This window comes from Tachyglossus aculeatus, chromosome 26 (assembly GCF_015852505.1).
Source record: "Tachyglossus aculeatus isolate mTacAcu1 chromosome 26, mTacAcu1.pri, whole genome shotgun sequence".
Taxonomy (NCBI): domain Eukaryota; kingdom Metazoa; phylum Chordata; class Mammalia; order Monotremata; family Tachyglossidae; genus Tachyglossus; species Tachyglossus aculeatus.
Window position 1 is genome coordinate 7,763,864 of NC_052091.1, and position 17,036 is coordinate 7,780,899.

The following is a 17,036-nucleotide window of genomic DNA, read 5'->3' on the forward strand; positions in this document are numbered from 1 at the left end:
CCGGGCCGAGCACCGTAGGGTCCAGCGGGCCGGACCGCGGGCCGCCGAGTTCCCGTCGGGCCCAGTCCGATCCCGGCGAGGTCGACGCGGAATCCCGGCTGGTATGGCGCGCCGCAGCTCGCCCTTTGCTCTCCAGCCGGCGGCCCTGAGAGTTTGCGGCCGAACCCTGGGCCGCCCGACGTCGACGTCCTCAGGCTTCCCGCCGCCTCCTCTTCCCCCGACCCCCGGCCGGAAGGACGATTGCTGGAAACTGAACTGGATGATCCTACGTAGCAGCATACCGGGGAGGGAGCAACCAGCGGCGAGCTGCCCTCTCCGATGAGTTTCAATTCATCTGAACTCCACCACAGTGCATTTTTAAAAAAAAATTAAAAAAATATCGACTTACTATAAACAATTTAAAACACGTATAATACAACTTCGTGGTCTGCGTAACGTTTCCGAACAGTCTCTGTAAACAGATCCTCTTACTACATCACTTAGTCTCGGGGCATCGACCCGCCCACCTCGCCGCAGAGAAACCATAGAAATGGCTGCCGGCTCTCAGACCCGAAAACCGGAGAGCGGCTTCTGCTTCGGGTTTCCTCACCACACGCCCAGACCTCCAGGAGAGGGGTGGGGAGGGGAGGGACGACAAAAAACAACACAAAACACAAAACACCGCCAAGGTGGCAGGAAGCCAAGCCGCTCCCGGGCCCGTCCGCCACTGTGGCTTTCTAAGTCGGCCGTCTCCGGGGCCTCTAAGATCCCTCCCTCTCCGGATGGATTTTCAAAAGCTGGCACCGGAAGCGTTCCTGGAGTCTCGGGGTGCGGTCTTCCACGCCACGCGGTCCACTCCAGGCGCGCCCGCCCGCACACACGCGCGCGCACACGTAAACGCACACCCCGCCGTCCGGCCCCGGTTAAAGATACGGCTCGCCGAAGGTCTTCCGACACTCCATCACGCCGGTGCTCGGCGGCCTGTCGCAGTTGTGGGTGCTCTTGACTTGGTTCGGGGTGAGACGGTCGTAAGCCATCTTGTACTCTCTGTCGAACGCGTCTGCGGGGAAAAATCGAATACGTCCGGTCGGTCGGCGGAACCGGAGGGCTCAACACCCGCGCTGAGGGAGCGGGAGAGTACGATGGGCCGCTTGCGGTGATGAGGCAAAAAGAGAAATGAACTGGGGAAGGCCTCCTGGAGGAGACGTGATCGCAGGCGGGTTTTGAAAATGGGGAAAGCAGTGGGCGGTCTGCCGCCAGGTGTGACGGGGAGGGGAGTTCCGAGCAAGAAGAAGGATGTTTGACGTTGACATTAAAAGGAATAATAATAATAATAATAATAATGATAATGACGATGATGATACTAGGGAAGCAACGTGACTTAGTGGAAAGAGCTTGGGCTTGGGAGTCAAGAGGACGTGGGTTCTTATCCCAGCTCCGCCACTGATCAGCTGTGTGACTTTGGGCAAGTCACCTGACTTCTCTGTGCCTCAGTTACTTCATCTGGAAAATGGGGATTAAGACTGGGTGGGAGCCCCACGTGGGACAACCTCATTACCTTACATCTACCCCAGTGCTTAGAACAGTGCTCGGCACAGAGTAAGCGCTTAACAAATACATTATTATTATTACCTGTGGTTCCTGCTGCTCAGTGAAGGTGCCTGGTGCCATGTTTAATAATAATAATAATAATAACAATAATGGCATTTATTAAGCTCTTACTATGTGCAAAACACTGTTCTTTAAGTGTTGGGGAGGTTATAAGGTGAACAGGTTGGCCCTCGTGGGGCTGGCAGTCTTAATCCCCATTTTACAGATGAGTTAACTGAGGCACAGAGAAATTAAGTGACTTGCTCAAAGTCACAGAGCTGGCAATAGGCGGAGCCGGGATTTGAACCCATGACCTCTGACTCCAAAGCCTGTGCTCTTACCACTGAGCCGCGCTGCTTCTCTAGTTTCGCACCAACTAGGATCCTCTCAAGATCGAACAGCATTTACTGAGCACCTACTGCGGACAGAGAACTGAACTAGTCACTTGGGAACAAAACAAAGCGGGCTGGTCCCTGCCCCGGAGAAGCTTATACAGTCTAAGAAGGGAGGCGAAGGGACCCCCGACTGTCAAAACGGAGTACCAGTCACAGGACATGGGTTTTAATCCCAGCTCTGTCTCCTGTGCGACTGTGGGCAAGTCACTCAGCTTCTCTGGGCCTCAGTTCCCTCATCTGTAAAATGGGGACTGAGACTGTGAGCCCCACGGGGGACAGGGGCCGGGTCCAACCCGATTTGCTTGGGGCTACCCCATCGCTTAGTCCTGTGCCTAGCACGTAGTAAGCGTTTAAATATCATCACTATTATTATTATTATTATTATTATTATTATGTGTCACACACTGTAGTAAGCGCTTGGGTGGATACGAGTTCATCAGGGTGGACATCAGGGTATACACCTGTATATATGTATATATGTTTGTACATATTTATTACTCTATTTATTTATTTATTTTACTTGTACATATCTATTTATTTTATTTTGTTAGTATGTTTGGTTTTGTTCTCTGTCTCCCCCTTTTAGACTGTGAGCCCACTGTTGGGTAGGGACTGTCTCTAGATGTTGCCAATTTGTACTTCCCAAGCGCTTAGTACAGTACTCTGCACATAGTAAGCGCTCAATAAATACGATTGATGATGATGACAGAGTCCCTGACCCACAAGGGGCTTCTCAGTCCAAGTCGGCGCAGGGAAGCGGGCTCTAACTCATGCTTTCCTAGCGGCCCAAGTCACTGAACCGACGAGGCTAAAATGGATCTATCGTGCCGACCAACAGCCTTGCTATTAACCATTCAACCGATCAACGGTATCTACTGAACGCTTATTGGGTGCAGTGCTTGGGAGCATTCAGTACAACGGAGGTGAAAGACCCCCGGAAGATTACAGTCTACAGGGGGAGACGGACATTCAAATACATTACGGGTAGGTCTGTGAAGTGCTGTGGGGCTAAACACGAACGCATACGATATGAGGCCACTATTCGCTTTTAGGCAAGCGTTGAGGAAAATTCCACTTTAGAACTGGCTATAATAATAATAATAATGATAATAATGGCATTTGTTAAGCGCTTACTACGTGCAAAGCACTGCTCTAAGCGCTGGGGAGGATACAAGGTGATCAGGTTGTCCCACGTGGGGCTCCCAGTCTTCATCCCCATTTTACAGATAAGGGAACGGAGGCCCAGAGAAGTGACTTGCCCAAAGTCACACAGCTGACAATTGGCGAAGCCAGGATTTGAACCCATGACCTCTGACTCCAAAGCCCGGGCTCTTGCCACTGAGCCACGCTAAGTAGTAATTAATCCAGTGCATGTATCTCTTTTCCGAAGGAAAATACTTGGATGAGAATAATAATAATAATAATAATAATAATGGCATTTATTAAGCGCTTACTATGTGCAAAGCACTGTTCTAAGCGCTGGGGAGGTTACAAGGTGACCAGGTTGTCCCACGGGGGGCTCACAGTCTTAATCCCCATTTTCCAGATGAGGTGACTGAGGCACAGAGAAGTTAAGTGACTTGCCCAAAGTCACCCAGCTGGCAATTGGCGGAGGTGGGATTTGAACCCAAGACCTCTGACTCCAAAGCCCGGGCTCTTTCCACTGAGCCACGCTGCTTCTCATTTTTTAGGCACTTCATTCGGCACAGTACTTTACCTATGTCAATGTTGTCTCTTCCTAGGGCCACTAGTGAGAGAAACAATATTTCTCTATATAAACTCCTGAAAAGAGAGAGAGAGAGAGAGAGAGATTTAAAAAAAAATTAGACTTTAAACACTGTTTATCATAGCCTGGCTTCATGCTGAATGGGCATAAGATCGACTCTGACAATTCTGAAGGAAATCATTTATGTTGCCAATTTGTACTTCCCAAGCGCTTAGTACAGTGCTCTGCACATAGTAAGTGCTCAATAAATATGATTGATGATGATTTACCCACGGAGAAGAGATCCATTTATATTGAAGAGAAAAGGAGGGACAGGGTCTTCTTACCTCTGCCTTTTAAGATGAGGCCATTTGTTTAGTATCTCTAGGATTTGACTCATCGGCCCATACACGTCATTCATCTTAATGCTTTTCACCATGCTTTTCAACAGCTCCTGGTTAAATGAGTCGTCACCTTTTGGCAGCAAATGGACCACGGGGGTCTTCTGGGCTACAAAAGAACGGAGGGGGTGAAGGACGGGATGTGTCTTTTATTCATCTGGGGAGGGGGAGAACGAAACAAAACCCAAAACGCCAAGCGACGGCAAAGGGCTACCGAAAAGGATAAGCACTTTTTGGACGTTAGAAAAACCAAAACAAGCAACCGCGGATCAAAAACGCCACCAGGATTAACGAAAAAAACCGAAAGAATAAAACAATGTAGGAAGGCAGCATAAGCGGAAGAGACGGGCAGGCCTGACGGTCGGCTTGTGGTCTAAACTTGGGTACGGTTTGGGTTCGGGCAACGACCAGAAAAAAGCGTTTTGCCTTTCTACGCTCTCCCGTAAAGATCAGCGATCCTAGTGAGGCAACCTATTTCTGAAACGAATCGGAAAATAAAGTCGGTCTAAGCCATCCGCCAAAAAGCCGCGCCACGCGTACACACGCTTACACTCACACGCCAAAAAACTGCCCCCCCCGAGACAAAACTAAGCCCCAAACCGCCCCCGGGTCAGTCACACTGCAACATCAAATGGAACACTCACTCTCAAATAAAAGAGTGCGATTTGGACCTGCAAGACAAAAAAAGTGGTGTAATAAGGCCATCGGTTGCGCCTCGGGATTGTAAATGCCGATCGACAGTTAAAGCCTGACGATTACCTCGTTGGGGAAAAAAAAACAAAGAACTTACTCTGGGCGTTCCAGAGGATGTACAGGGGTTGTCTGGGATCCTGGTGTAATTTCATATTGTCCCACAGCATCTGAATCAGAACGTGCTTGCTGTCTTCCGACATGCAGTGGCGTGGAATCTACGATTGCGGAAGAGGTAGAGGGCCATTATTTGAAAAGTTCTCCTCCCGGCAACACGGCGCTGTCAATATCGTCGTCGAGACGGTCTCGTGAAGGCAGGGGCTCTCAGTCAATACCGCAGGAACCGGAACGCTAATTCAATACGCGCTAAGGACTTGTCGACTTTATCATCGAAGCCGGAACTTCTCGTTTTCGACGAGTGCCGATGAGCCCGACCTGCTCACTTTAAAGTCTGCGCTCTGGAAACTAGTAATGATAACAGTAACTGTGGCACCTGTTAAGGGCTTACTATGCGCCGGGCATTGTTCTAAGCGCTGGGGTAGATATAAATTAATCTGGTCGGGCACAATCTCCGTCCCCCGTGTGGCTCCAACTCTTATTCCCGATTTTACAGAGGCGGGAACTGAGGCCCAGAGAAGTGAAGTGACTTGCCTAAGGTCACACGGCAGACACCTGATGACCTTGTATCTACTCCAGTGCTTAGAACAGTGCTTGGAACAGAGTTAGCACTTAACAAGTACCATTATTATTATTAATTTATTTATCTATTCTGATGGTACTGACACCGGTCTCCTTGCTTTGTTTTGTCGCCTGTCTCCCCCTTCTAGACTGTGAGCCTGCTTTCGGGTGGGGACTGCATCTGTTGCCAAATTGTACTTTCCAAGCGCTTAGTACAGTGCTCTGCACACAGTAAGCGCTCAATAAATGCGGCTGAGTGAGTGAACGTAGAGGGAGCTGGGGTGAGAGCCCGGGTCCCCTGAGACCCTGAGAGATGGGGCTTAAGCCCGAGGTTCCTTTTCAAGGACAGGCTGCTGATGCCCTGGGAGTGCTGAAAAGGTCTCTGGCGGCGAAGACGAATCTGAGGTCCTAATGGACCTCAAGCGCTTAGTACAGTGCTCTGCACACAGGAAGCGCTCAATAAATACGATTGAATGAATGAATGGACCAAAGCCTCCACGCATGCAGGGCGCCCGGGGGGGCTGGCGAGAGCGTTCCCCCTAGTCTTAAGTAGTAGTAGCTGAGTGACTCCACCAAAGCCCAGGCACCAGGGCAAGCCAGGGAGCTGGGCCTCAACCTCCACCTGTCTGGAACAGGCCCCGCGCTCCCCCGGGGGAAGCCGAGCCGCTCCGCTTCTCCTCCCTCGGCGGTTCCGGTCCACTGTGGGCCGGGCTCTCTTTGGTCCGGGACCCCAGGGATCACCGGCGGGGCACGGAGCTCTCAAGGCCACCCTGGACTGCAGTAGACCCCCTTCGGCGAAGCCCAAAGTGCACCCGAATAGCTGGAATTCAGGCGGTGTAGGGGGAGGAATGGGGCAGGAGGCGGGGACGGCCACCTCGGCTGGAGAGCGAGGTCTCTAGACCGTAAGCTCGGTATGGGCAGGGAACCTGCCTGCTAATTCTGCTGTGCTCTCCCGAGCGCTTAGAACAGCGCTCTGCACATAGTCAGCACTCAATGAATACCAACGATCGACTGATGGAGAGCGATTTACGGACATAGAAGCCTCTCTCGGCTGGCCAAAGGAAGGACCTACCCCCACCATGGCTGCCTACGGGCGCAGGAGGCATCCGCAGCGGGCTTTGGGCAGGGCCGGATCTAACCCACCCCTGGGACGCCTCCGGCCCTCGGGCCCCGTTCTGCCCACTCCTGAGCTGGGGACGGGATTGGGGGTAGGGGAGGGTCGGCCGATGTCCGCCCGGAAACCGGAAAAGCCGGCAAATGCAGTCTATAATAATAATAATGGCATTTATTAAGCGCTTACTATGTGCAAAGCACTGTTCTAAGCGCTGAAGCACTGTTCTAAGCGCTGATAATAATAATGGCATTTATTAAGCACTTACTGTGAGCAAAGCACTGTTCTGAGCACCGGGGAGGTTACAAGGTGATCAGGTTGTCCCACGGGGGGCTCACAACATTTTACAGATGAGGTAACTGAGGCACAGAGAAGTTAAGCGACTTGCCCAGAGTCACACAGCTGACAATTGGCAGAGCTGGGATTTGAACCCATGACCTCTGACTCCAAAGCCCGGGCTTTTTCCACTGAGCCACACATTCTGCCTACGAGTAAAACGGCCCCGAGATGGTCCTTCAGCTCGTTTGGGCAATCTAGGGGGATGCTCATTTGTACTTCCCAAGCGCTTAGTACAGTGCTCTGCACATAGAAGCGCTCAATAAATACGATTGATATGATGATGATGATGCTCGCTAGCTGCTCTGGGCTCCCGTACCTTGGAGTACTTGTTACAGTGCTCGGAGGACAGTATCAGTCCGGGCAAATTACTGGGCAGGTCCAGGCGCCGGAAATACCACACCAGATTCCAGAACACGATGGGATGGTGGTCGACGAAGTCGGCCACCGTTATAGCCCGGTCGCCTTCGTTCTCCAGCAGGCTCTCCAGTTCCTTCCACACCACCAGCGGGCTCAGGTAAGGGACCGTGATGGGGTCCGGGCTGGGAAGACGCCATTCTAAGCCCAGAGAATCCTGTGGCGGCGAGAGAAAGGGGATGCTAACAAAACGGTGGCCGGTCCCCCGCTCCTCCCGCCTCCCCGGGGCGTTCGGCAGTTCCACGGGCCGCTCCCCGCAGCGTAGCCAGGCTTGGCGGCCTCCCTCCTCTAAGCAGAGACGCGGCGGGCGGGCCTACCGTCGGGCCTGGCAGAGTAGTGGGCAGGCTTCCTGTAGGCGTGAGGTGAGCGAGCTGCCGGCTCCCCGCCTCCTCCGGCGGACCGTAGGCGCTGACGCTCCTGGCCATCGGAAACAGCGGGCAGGCGGACGCGCTGGCGGGGGCCCTTCTCCCGGTGGGAATCTGGATGCTCCTGGCACACGGGTTTTCCGGCATTGAGTTTCTTCAACGAAACCCCCCAGAAAGTCATCGGGCTGCCCCTCCGAACCAGGGCATTCCCTGACGCAACCGTATGCCCTGCTCCGATCAATCTCCTGGCACCCCGTGTTGTCCGGTCCTAGGGGGAGCCTTTATTCGGACTTCAGCCAGGGACATTAGTCCCAACACCCCTTACGTCCGCATTCTTATTCTCTCCCCTTCCCCCGTCTGTGATGTATCGTCATATCTGTCTCCCACTCTACACTGGAAACTCCTTGTGGGCACTGATCGCACCCACCAACTCTATTTATTGGACTCTCCCAAGCGCTTGTAAGCACTCAGTAACTACCACTGAGGCAACACAACCAGCCAAAACCCCATTTCCATCTAGTCAACCTCGTCTTCTTCCTCTTCCCTCACCTTTCCACCCTTCCAGGTCCCGCTTTATCCATTTCAGCCCTCCCACGCCCCGGTCTCCTTTTTATTTTGTGGCCTCTGTGTCCGAAAACATAAGCGACAGTGGTACAAGCACACCAACTTGACTCCTCTAGACTGTAAGCTCTTTTTGAGGGGGGTCGTGTCTGTATCATACTGGACTCTCCCGAGCGCTGGGTACAGTTTCCTACTCACGGTAAGCACTCAATACGTCCAGCCGACTGCTTGGCAGGCCCCGTTTAGTAATAATAATAGTAATACTAATGATAATGGTTCTTATAAAGTGCTTACAATGTGTCAAGCCCTGTTCTAAGCGCTGAGGTAGGTACAATCGAATTTTTAATTACGTTTGGGAGCTAGTCATGTGACTTGCGGTACCTCTGCGTGAAAAGCTGACCTGCTCCAATCCCGGTTTTATCCCAATTAATTGAGCCCGAAAGGTTTTGGAAGGAAAGCTTTCTACCGCCCACCTCCCCGCCGACGCACTCTAACCGTTCCCCCCTCCCTCCCAGTGACCACTCTTTAAACTGTGGTTTGCCCTGTGTCACGCATCCTTACGGCCAAAACTCGCCGCGGGAGCGGTACCTGTTTGGGCTACAGTTCCCTTGGACGGAAATCACGGACCCCGTGAGGGTGGGATTGGACGAGGCGAGGCACGGCGTCCCCGTGGGACCGGGGAGTGACGGGGGCAACCGCATGTTCTCTGTGGACGGACTGGCCTTCAGAAAGTACCTGCGGGAGCAAGGAGGGGGACGTTCAAGGGGCGCTTTGAGGCTGGGGGAGCCCCGACGGGGAGGGTGAGCTCGCTTCACCTGCCCGGCCGGCGCAGATCTCGGATCTCGACGTTCAGAAAGGGCAGGAAGAGGTTCCCGCAGAAAGGACACGTGGTGTTGAGGTTGGAGTCGTCGGCCGTCCAGCCTGCCATGATTTCCTCATCGTGGACGAGGCACTCGCAAGTTCGGCATCGTGAGCAGCTGGAGATGAGAACCTAGGCGAAACGCGGTGTCCGACAGAGGGTGACTCTCTCCATCGTCGAGGCCTTATTAAAAAGCCCATCTCCACCAAGATGCCTTCCCCGATTAAGCCCTCTCTTCCCCCGCTCCGTCTCCCTTCTGCATCATCCTTAACCTTTTATTCGCCCCTCCCTCAGCCCCACACCATTATGTCCATATCCGTAATTTATTTATATTAATGCCTGTCTCCCCCTCTAGACTGTAAGCTCGCTGGGGGCAGGGAACCTGTCTACCAACTGGAATATTGTAGTCTACCAGGCACTTAGTACGGTGCTTTGAGTAAGCACTCGATAAGCACCACTGATCGACTGACCACCGTGTTGACGGAAAAACTGCAGACGGCACCGGCCGGTGATTTTAATAATAGGTCGATTACTTCTGTGATCGACCTTAGGGCCTGGGTGAATTAAAAAAGGGAGAGCGTTACAATTTTCAAACCCAGTGAAAATCCAAGTCTGTGGTAGACTGCCAAAGTGGATGAGGGCACACATAGCCATGTGAGCATGTGTGTGTGTGTGCAGCAATTAATCCATCCCAAATCAAATGACTAATGTCCAATGGTCAACGAGTTATAAGTTTCTCGTGGGTAGGGATCGTGTCAGACCAAGTGCTTAGTCCAGGAAGCGCTCAATAAATACCGCCGATTGATTCTCCGAAAGCCAAAATCATCCCACCTCTAGTCATGATGGTCCAAAGATACTTTCCGGGAAATCAAAGGCCCAGTACGCTACAGCCCCTTCCACCCCGGCTCCATCCCTCCTCATCCTCCTCCTCCCTGGGAACAATTGGCTGGCGCCGGTGGCCCCCCGAACCGCTCCCCAAGAGCCCGGGCTCCCATCGGAGCGGTGCCAACTGGAGCAGAGGGGGCTGCTCTCACTGGACCTGCCATCTCCGTTCCATCTGGGTCGTGGTGGATGCTCCCTCCCGAGGAGGGGAGCGTGGTGGGAAGGCAGGGGGATGGGAGCCACAGCCCCAGACTGAGCGGAACCTCCTGCTGCACAGATGCTGGGTGGGAGTCGGGCTAAATTTAGCACGTTTCCCGCTGTAGACAACAAGCTGGGCTTTAGGGTGGGGGTCCCCGAGGTGAGTTCGGCAACCCGGGCTGAATGGGAGGGGCGGCTGACTGACTGACTGCTGGATTTAAGAGCCAGGGGCAAGGCCCCCTCTAAAAAAAGCAATCAGATTATTCAACAATGCCTATATGGCGTCTTGAGAATTAGCAGATGCTCCATGTTACTCGTTACTCTGACTACACCGATCGTCGGTTTTAAAAGGTCTGTCCGTTTAAACGGCATTAACACGGTAATCGGGTTGGACACAGTCCCTGTCCCACGTGGGGCTCACGGTCTTAATCCCCATCTCCCAGATGAGGTAACTGAGGCCCAGAGCAATGAAGTGACTTGTCCAAGGTCACACAGCAGACAAGTTCTTCTAGACTGTGAGCCCACCGTTGGGTAGGGACCGTCTCTATACGTTGCCAACTTGTACTTCCCAAGCGCTTAGTACAGTGCTCTGCACACAGTAAGTGCTCAATATATACGATTGATTGATTGAAGTGGCAGAGCTGGGATTAGAATCCATGCCTTCCTGGCTTTCTGACTCTGCTCCATCCACTACGTCAAGCTGCTGTCGTCAAACGGTAGCAACGGCCCGGGCGCGTCGAGCTGCGGCTAAACCGAGGACGGAGGCCCCGCTCTGGTGAATCTGTACCTCCATAGCGTAGTTCTGGAAGATATTCATGCTGCTCCTGCTGCAGGGGGCCGCCCACTCCGATTTGTCAGATGCGGCAAACTTGGAGAGGAAGTCTGTGGGTTTCAAAACATTAAAATAAACGCCTCGAACCACGAGAAAGTAACTTCCACCTTCCTAGCTTACTTCACTGATCTCCTCCTCCGGCCCAGCCCGCACACCACCTCTGACGGCAGCCTATTCTCCGAACCTCGATTTCTATCACTCTGTTGACTTCTTGCCCACGTCCTCCCCCAGACCTTTACAGACAGACCGCCACTCGCCCTGCCTTCAAAGCCTTATTCATTTATTCAATCATATTTATTGAGCGCTTACTGTGTGCTCCTTATTGCAATCACATCTGCTCCAAGGGGTCTTCCCTGATTGAAGCCCTCTTTTCCCCTGCTCCTTTTCCTTTTTCACTGACTGTGGACATGACCAGGTACCCTGTAAGCACTCTGATATGCACCCAGCCCCAATGTCCGTGCTGTCACACTCCATTACTTTCCCTCTCTGTAATTTATTTTGAGAATAAATATGTATGGTTGTACATATTTATTACTCTATTTATTTATTTATCTTACTTGTACATTTCTATCCTATTTATTTTATTTTGTTGGTATGTTTGGTTCTGTTCTCTGTCTCCCCCTTTTAGACTGTGAGCCCACTGTTGGGTAGGGACTGTCTCTATGTGTTGCCAATTTGTACTTCCCAAGCGCTTAGTACAGTGCTCTGCACATAGTAAGCGCTCAATAAATACGATTGATTGATTGATTGATTATTTTGACATCTCTTCCCCCGGCCCCTCCCCAGAGACCGTAGACTTCTTGCAGACAGGGATCTCGTCGACCAACTCTATTGTACCAAACGCTTAATCGGGTGCTCTCCACCCCAACAGATACCACTGGCTGATCATTCTGTGGGTTTCCTTCTTAGAAAGAATCCCACATACGCCCACCTCACTATCAAACGTTCATTTTGCCCTGAAATCTCATCTCTACGCCACAAAGCAAACTTAATTCAATCCAAGCATTTTAGTTGTGTGGTAGTAATAGTAGCAGCAACTCTCTCTCGCTGGTGCACTGCACTGTTCTAGGCATTTGGGAAGTACTGAATCAAGTGACACGTCTCCTGCCCGCAAGTAGCTTCCGCTGTAATGAGGGAGCGAGACATGAATGAGGGAGAGAGACGTAAAAGTATAGACCACACTGTCTAAATCTAGCGAGTGGACAGATATGCGTGAACGCTCAGATGGGGTGAGAGTCAGCTCATTCTACTAGGACAGCGAAGGTTTTCCGGGCTGAAATCCCTTCTGACCTATTCAATCATATTTATTGAGCGCTTACCGTGTGCAAAGCGCTGTACTAAGCGCATGGGAAGTACAAGTCGGCAATGTAAAGAGACGGTCCCTACCCAACAACGGGCTATGCCAATTCTACACCCAGAAGGTTCTTCCAGTTCCATCCGGAAGACTTCCAGGCACCTCAAGATTGGGGAGCAGGCCCCCCAACTCTATCGCACTCTCCTAGGAGTTTAGCACAGCGCTCCGAACCCAGGAGACTCTCAGTCCGCTCTCCCGACCGATCGGCTGCTGAACGGGAGGGCCCGAGAACTGAGGCGGAGCTCCGGGAGTCAAGGAGCTGCAAATCCTGAGGCGGCCGGTCCCCTCTCTCCGGGCCCAGGGAGGCCCCAGTGGACGGGAGTCGGGTTGGGAGGAGCTGGTGCTTTGTGGGTGCCCGTGATGGGGGAACCAGGCCCAGACAGGGGACCTCTGCTGCCTCGATGTCCCGGGGAACGCCCAGTCAGCCCCGGGCTACCTCCCCCGCTCCCATTCTCCTTCTCCACCCTCTGGGGAGGCCCTCACTCAGCTGGACCTTCAGGCCACCGGACTGGCTTGCAGTCCCAGGAGGGGCTAGCCCGGCCCCTTGAATTCTCGGAAATTAGTTTTGGAGGGGGCCGGTCTCCAACGCCAACGAGAACCGACGCCCTGGGAGGAACTGGACTCGCTTTGACACTGCTCTCCCGGCAGCCGAACTGGGGTGGAGGGGGTGTCAGGGACGCACATTGCTAGAGCTTTCCGGTTGCTCAAGGGGTGGAAATGAGGCCTTCCCTGAGTCGTGATGATGATGATGAGGAGGAGGAGGAAGAGAAGGATAACGGCGGGGCCCGCTAATTAACAACTGCAGCAAGTAAATGGCAAGAGCTCTTTGTGGGCAGGGAATGGATCTGCTCATTATAACAGTGCACTCTCCCAAGTGCTTAGTACAGTGCTCTGTACGCAGTAAGCACTCAATAAATAATAATTGTGATATTTAAGTGCGTACTATATCCAGCACTAAGCGCTGGATACATCAAGGTAATCGGATGGACACAGTCCCTGTCCCACAAAGCGCTTAATACAGCGCTCTGCACGCAGGAAGCGCTCAATAAATATGACTGAATGAACACATAGGGCTCACGGTCTTAATGCCCATTTTATAGATAAGGAAACTGAGGCCCAGAGAAGCGAAGTGACTTGCCCAAGGTCACACAGCCGAGAACTGGCAGAGCTGGGATTAGAACCCCTGACCTTCTGATTCCCAGGCCCGGGCGCTATCCACTAAGCCCCACTGCTTCTCTAAAGTCGAATGAATGAATGAGGCGAACGACGGGGCGCGCCCTTTCAACTTCTAGGGGTGGGGGCCCCGACCAAAGGGAGGGGAGAGGCAACACTGGGTCGCTCGGCGAGGAGCAGCTCACCACATGGGGGGAAAGGGGCGGGAGGGCCCCCGGCCCAGCGGCCGGGCCCGCTCCGCCCGCTCTCCCGGCCTCCGGGCGGGACGTTGGGCTCTGGCAGAGAGGCCGCCCCTTCGGGTTCGTTGCAGAGGTCTTCGTCGGCAAGGGAGGCTGACTCTGAGTCCGGGGCCCCCGCTGAGGACAGGCTGGCTCGGTCCGAGTTCTGATCCTGAGGAGGTAAGGAAGGAGGGAAGGGGAAGGGGGGGGGGATGGGAGAGGGAGAGAGAGATAGAGGAAGAGAGAGAGAGGAAGAGGGGAAAGAGAGAAAGGAAGAAAGAAAGAAAGAGGGAGAGGGATGGGGAGAGGAAGGACGAGAGAGAGGAGGAGAGAGGCAGAGGGAGAGAGAAAGAGGGAGAGAAAGAGAGGGAGACAGAGAGAGAGAGGAAGAGGGGAAAGAGAGGAAGAAAGAGAAAGGAAGAAAGAGAGAGGGAGAGGGATGGGGGAGAGGAAGTAGGAGAGGAGGAGAGAGAGACAGGGAGAGAGAGGGAGAGAGAGGGGCGAGGGGAAGAGAGAGTTGTGGTTTGTTTTTTATTTCATCTCATGGCCCAGCCTCCTTCACTGAGGGAATACACCTCCCGCCGCCGATGAACTTCAAGCTCCCGGACAGCTCAAATCCAGCTCACGACCACAGGGGCCTCGTCAAAGGAAGAGCACCCGATGGAGGAGGGTTGGGGGAAGTAGGGAGGCTGGGGACCGGAGGTCAGAGGGGAGTCCTGGGCACCAAGACGTCTCGAGCCCATAAGTCCGTGGGGATAGGACACACGTCTACCGACTCCTGTCTACCGGATTCCCTCAGACCCTCGGTCCGGTGCCCCGCCCACGGTAAGCGCTCGACGAGTATCACGGACGATGACGCTCTTACCTTGGACGGGGCGGCGTACATAGTGAACCTCGTGTACCATTTGCTGGCCTTCTCGGCCACCCCCTTCCCGGCGGAGAACACGCTGCTCTTTAGGACGTCCAGCTTCGGGGCGATGAGCGAGTCGATGTGAAACGAAGGGGCGGACACCAGGGTGAAGGTCCCGCCCGCGTCCGGGACCTGGTCCCTAAGCGGACAGCGAGCCGAGAAGGACGGGGAAGACCACAGCCGGTCCCGGGGCCGGTCTTGGCCCTTCGCGTGGTAACTCTTGGACTTGGTGAGGCCGGCGGGCCGGGAGGAGTTGGGAGGGAGGCTGGACCTCCGGCAGGAGCGGGCCGCCGAGGGGCTCCTCTTATTGGCCGAGCGCTCCTCGCCCAGCCGCTGCAGGTCCACGCTCGGGGCGCGGCTGGCCAAGGGGCTCGTCATGTTGTTCATGTACATCTCGATCTCCTCGGCCAGGTCTCTCCTCGTCGAGGGCGTGGACACGCTCCGGCTGTCCTCTTCCTCCTCCTCCTCCTCTTCCTCCTCCGCCTCCCGCCGCCCCCGCTCGGTCTCGGCCGCGAGGAGGGACAGGGGGTCAAAACCGGCCTCCACGTCCGTCTTCTCCGCCGGTTTCGCCGAGAAGCTGCTGCTGGTTCGCCGGACCGCTCGGACGGGCCGCGGCGGGGCCCGCACCGCCTCGGGGTCCAGGTCTTCCAGGTCGAAGATGACGGGGGACTCGGGCTGGTCGGCCGGACAGACCCCGCCTCCCGGGGTGACGTCGTCGTCGCTGGACTCCTTCTCCGGGCTTTGGAGTCTGGAGGTCGCCGGGGGCTTCCCCAAGGCGAGGGTGGTGGGCCTGCTGCTTTTCTGGAACACGTCACGGACAATTTGGGGGTCGGCTCCCGGTCTGCCGCCCATTGGTCCGGGGCTCGCTTTCCGGTTTGTTCCATTGGTCGCCGGGCCGCTGAGATTTCGGTTTCTTTTTTCCCAGTCCAGCGGCTGCCGCGGCGTGCTGCACTCCACAGCGCTTTTATGTCGCTTTCGTAGACTCCTACCGTCAACGCCTCCCGCCTCGTTAGTGTCTTCAAAAAGCGACGTACGCAGCAATCCAGGTGCACTTTCTTTAAAAAAAAAAAAAATGCCAGAAAAAGCCTTTTAGTCGCTTTTAAAAACTCCGTCACAAGTTTAAAGATGAGGCATTTATTTGTTGTGCAACTGATTGCTTTCTAGAAATACATCATGTAACACACACTTCCACTTAAAATCAGGTACCAATCCTTACAGAACTACACGTATTGGACTAGAGAGATTGTATTAACTACGTAAAAAAAGGCGGCCTCAATCAATCAATTGTATTTATTGACCACTTACTATGTGCAGAGGACTGTACGAAGCATTTGGGAGAAGACGATACAACAGAGTTCCCTGTCCATGATGAGTTTACAGTCTAGAGACGGAGCTCAACAGAACACTGAAAACTCCCTTAGCTGCCAATGCTCTGACCCGAGGTTTGCAGGCAGGCTTCACTATGGTGCCACGAGGAAATTGGGTTTCAAGAATTATTTGTTGATGATGATTAAATATTTTATTTCTCCTGGCCCTGATTAAGCCTCTGAAGTGAGAAACGGATGTTCTCAGGCCCTACCCTAAAACATCTGTACTCGGATCTACCCACTCCAGGTACACGCAAGGAGTGGAAATTAAAATCAAATTTGTTAGGGGCCCCAAGCTACAATTCATCTTCCGGCGCTTCAGGTGGTCTAACCGAAACTGTGGCTAACACTTCCGCGATCAATTCAGAGCAATCAATTGATCAGTGGTATTTATTAAACACTTACTATGTGTAGAGCGCCGCGCTACGTGCTAGGGAGAGGACGATGCAACAATTAGCCAATACGTTCCCTGCCCATAAGGATTCCATCGGACTTGCACCAGATTCCCGGGAAGGTCCCGAAAGGGTATTTGTGAGCCTTGAGACTAATGGCATTGGGTGCGATTGTCCTACATTTAATCAATGAACTGGTATTAGCATTTGTTGGCACTTCTGAGGGCTGAGCTGTTTGGGGGACATTTAGAACAAGTACAGAAAACACAGTCCCTGCCTTTGATGAACTTCCAGTCTAAAGTGGAACACGAGGAGCCATAAATAGAGGACACTACAACTGTTCAAAAGAGCCAGGCAGAAATAAAAGCCCCACACACGGACAAATAAATAAGTGCAGAAGAATTTGGGGGGCACGGGAGGAGAGTGCGAGAGAGAGGAAAAAAATATGGAGGGAAAGAGGGGAGAAGAGAGGGAGAGGGAGTGAAATAGGGACAGACAGAGGGGAAGAGAGAGGGAGGGACAGAGGGAATAAGAGAGAGGGAGGGAGAAAAACAGGGAGGGAAAGAGGGAAGGAGAGAGATAGGAAGGGAGAGAAGGTAAAAGAGGGGAGGGAAGAAATACGT

At 53.4% G+C, this 17,036-nt stretch overlaps 1 protein-coding gene across 7 annotated transcripts in view; it reads right to left on the reverse strand.

The window, feature by feature from the left end:
- Nucleotides 1–395: 395 nt before the first annotated feature.
- Nucleotides 396–17,036, reverse strand: part of DENND4A (DENN domain containing 4A) — an 82,579-nt gene continuing 65,938 nt past the window's right edge. For 3 of the 7 annotated variants that reach the window (XM_038767649.1, XM_038767646.1, XM_038767645.1), the window contains 12 exons: nucleotides 14,610–15,709; nucleotides 13,712–13,916; nucleotides 10,955–11,049; nucleotides 9,044–9,219; nucleotides 8,817–8,963; nucleotides 7,620–7,821; nucleotides 7,205–7,459; nucleotides 4,861–4,978; nucleotides 4,715–4,741; nucleotides 4,017–4,179; nucleotides 3,682–3,746; nucleotides 396–1,039 (listed from right to left, as the gene is read on the reverse strand). In XM_038767649.1, the coding sequence (XP_038623577.1) occupies nucleotides 903–1,039; nucleotides 3,682–3,746; nucleotides 4,017–4,179; nucleotides 4,715–4,741; nucleotides 4,861–4,978; nucleotides 7,205–7,459; nucleotides 7,620–7,821; nucleotides 8,817–8,963; nucleotides 9,044–9,219; nucleotides 10,955–11,049; nucleotides 13,712–13,916; nucleotides 14,610–15,709 (2,690 nt within the window). In that variant the 3' untranslated portion in view covers nucleotides 396–902. The remainder of the gene's footprint in view (nucleotides 1,040–3,681; nucleotides 3,747–4,016; nucleotides 4,180–4,714; nucleotides 4,742–4,860; nucleotides 4,979–7,204; nucleotides 7,460–7,619; nucleotides 7,822–8,816; nucleotides 8,964–9,043; nucleotides 9,220–10,954; nucleotides 11,050–13,711; nucleotides 13,917–14,609; nucleotides 15,710–17,036) is intronic. The other 4 variants (XM_038767651.1, XM_038767650.1, XM_038767647.1 and 1 more) reach the window with 2 other exon arrangements.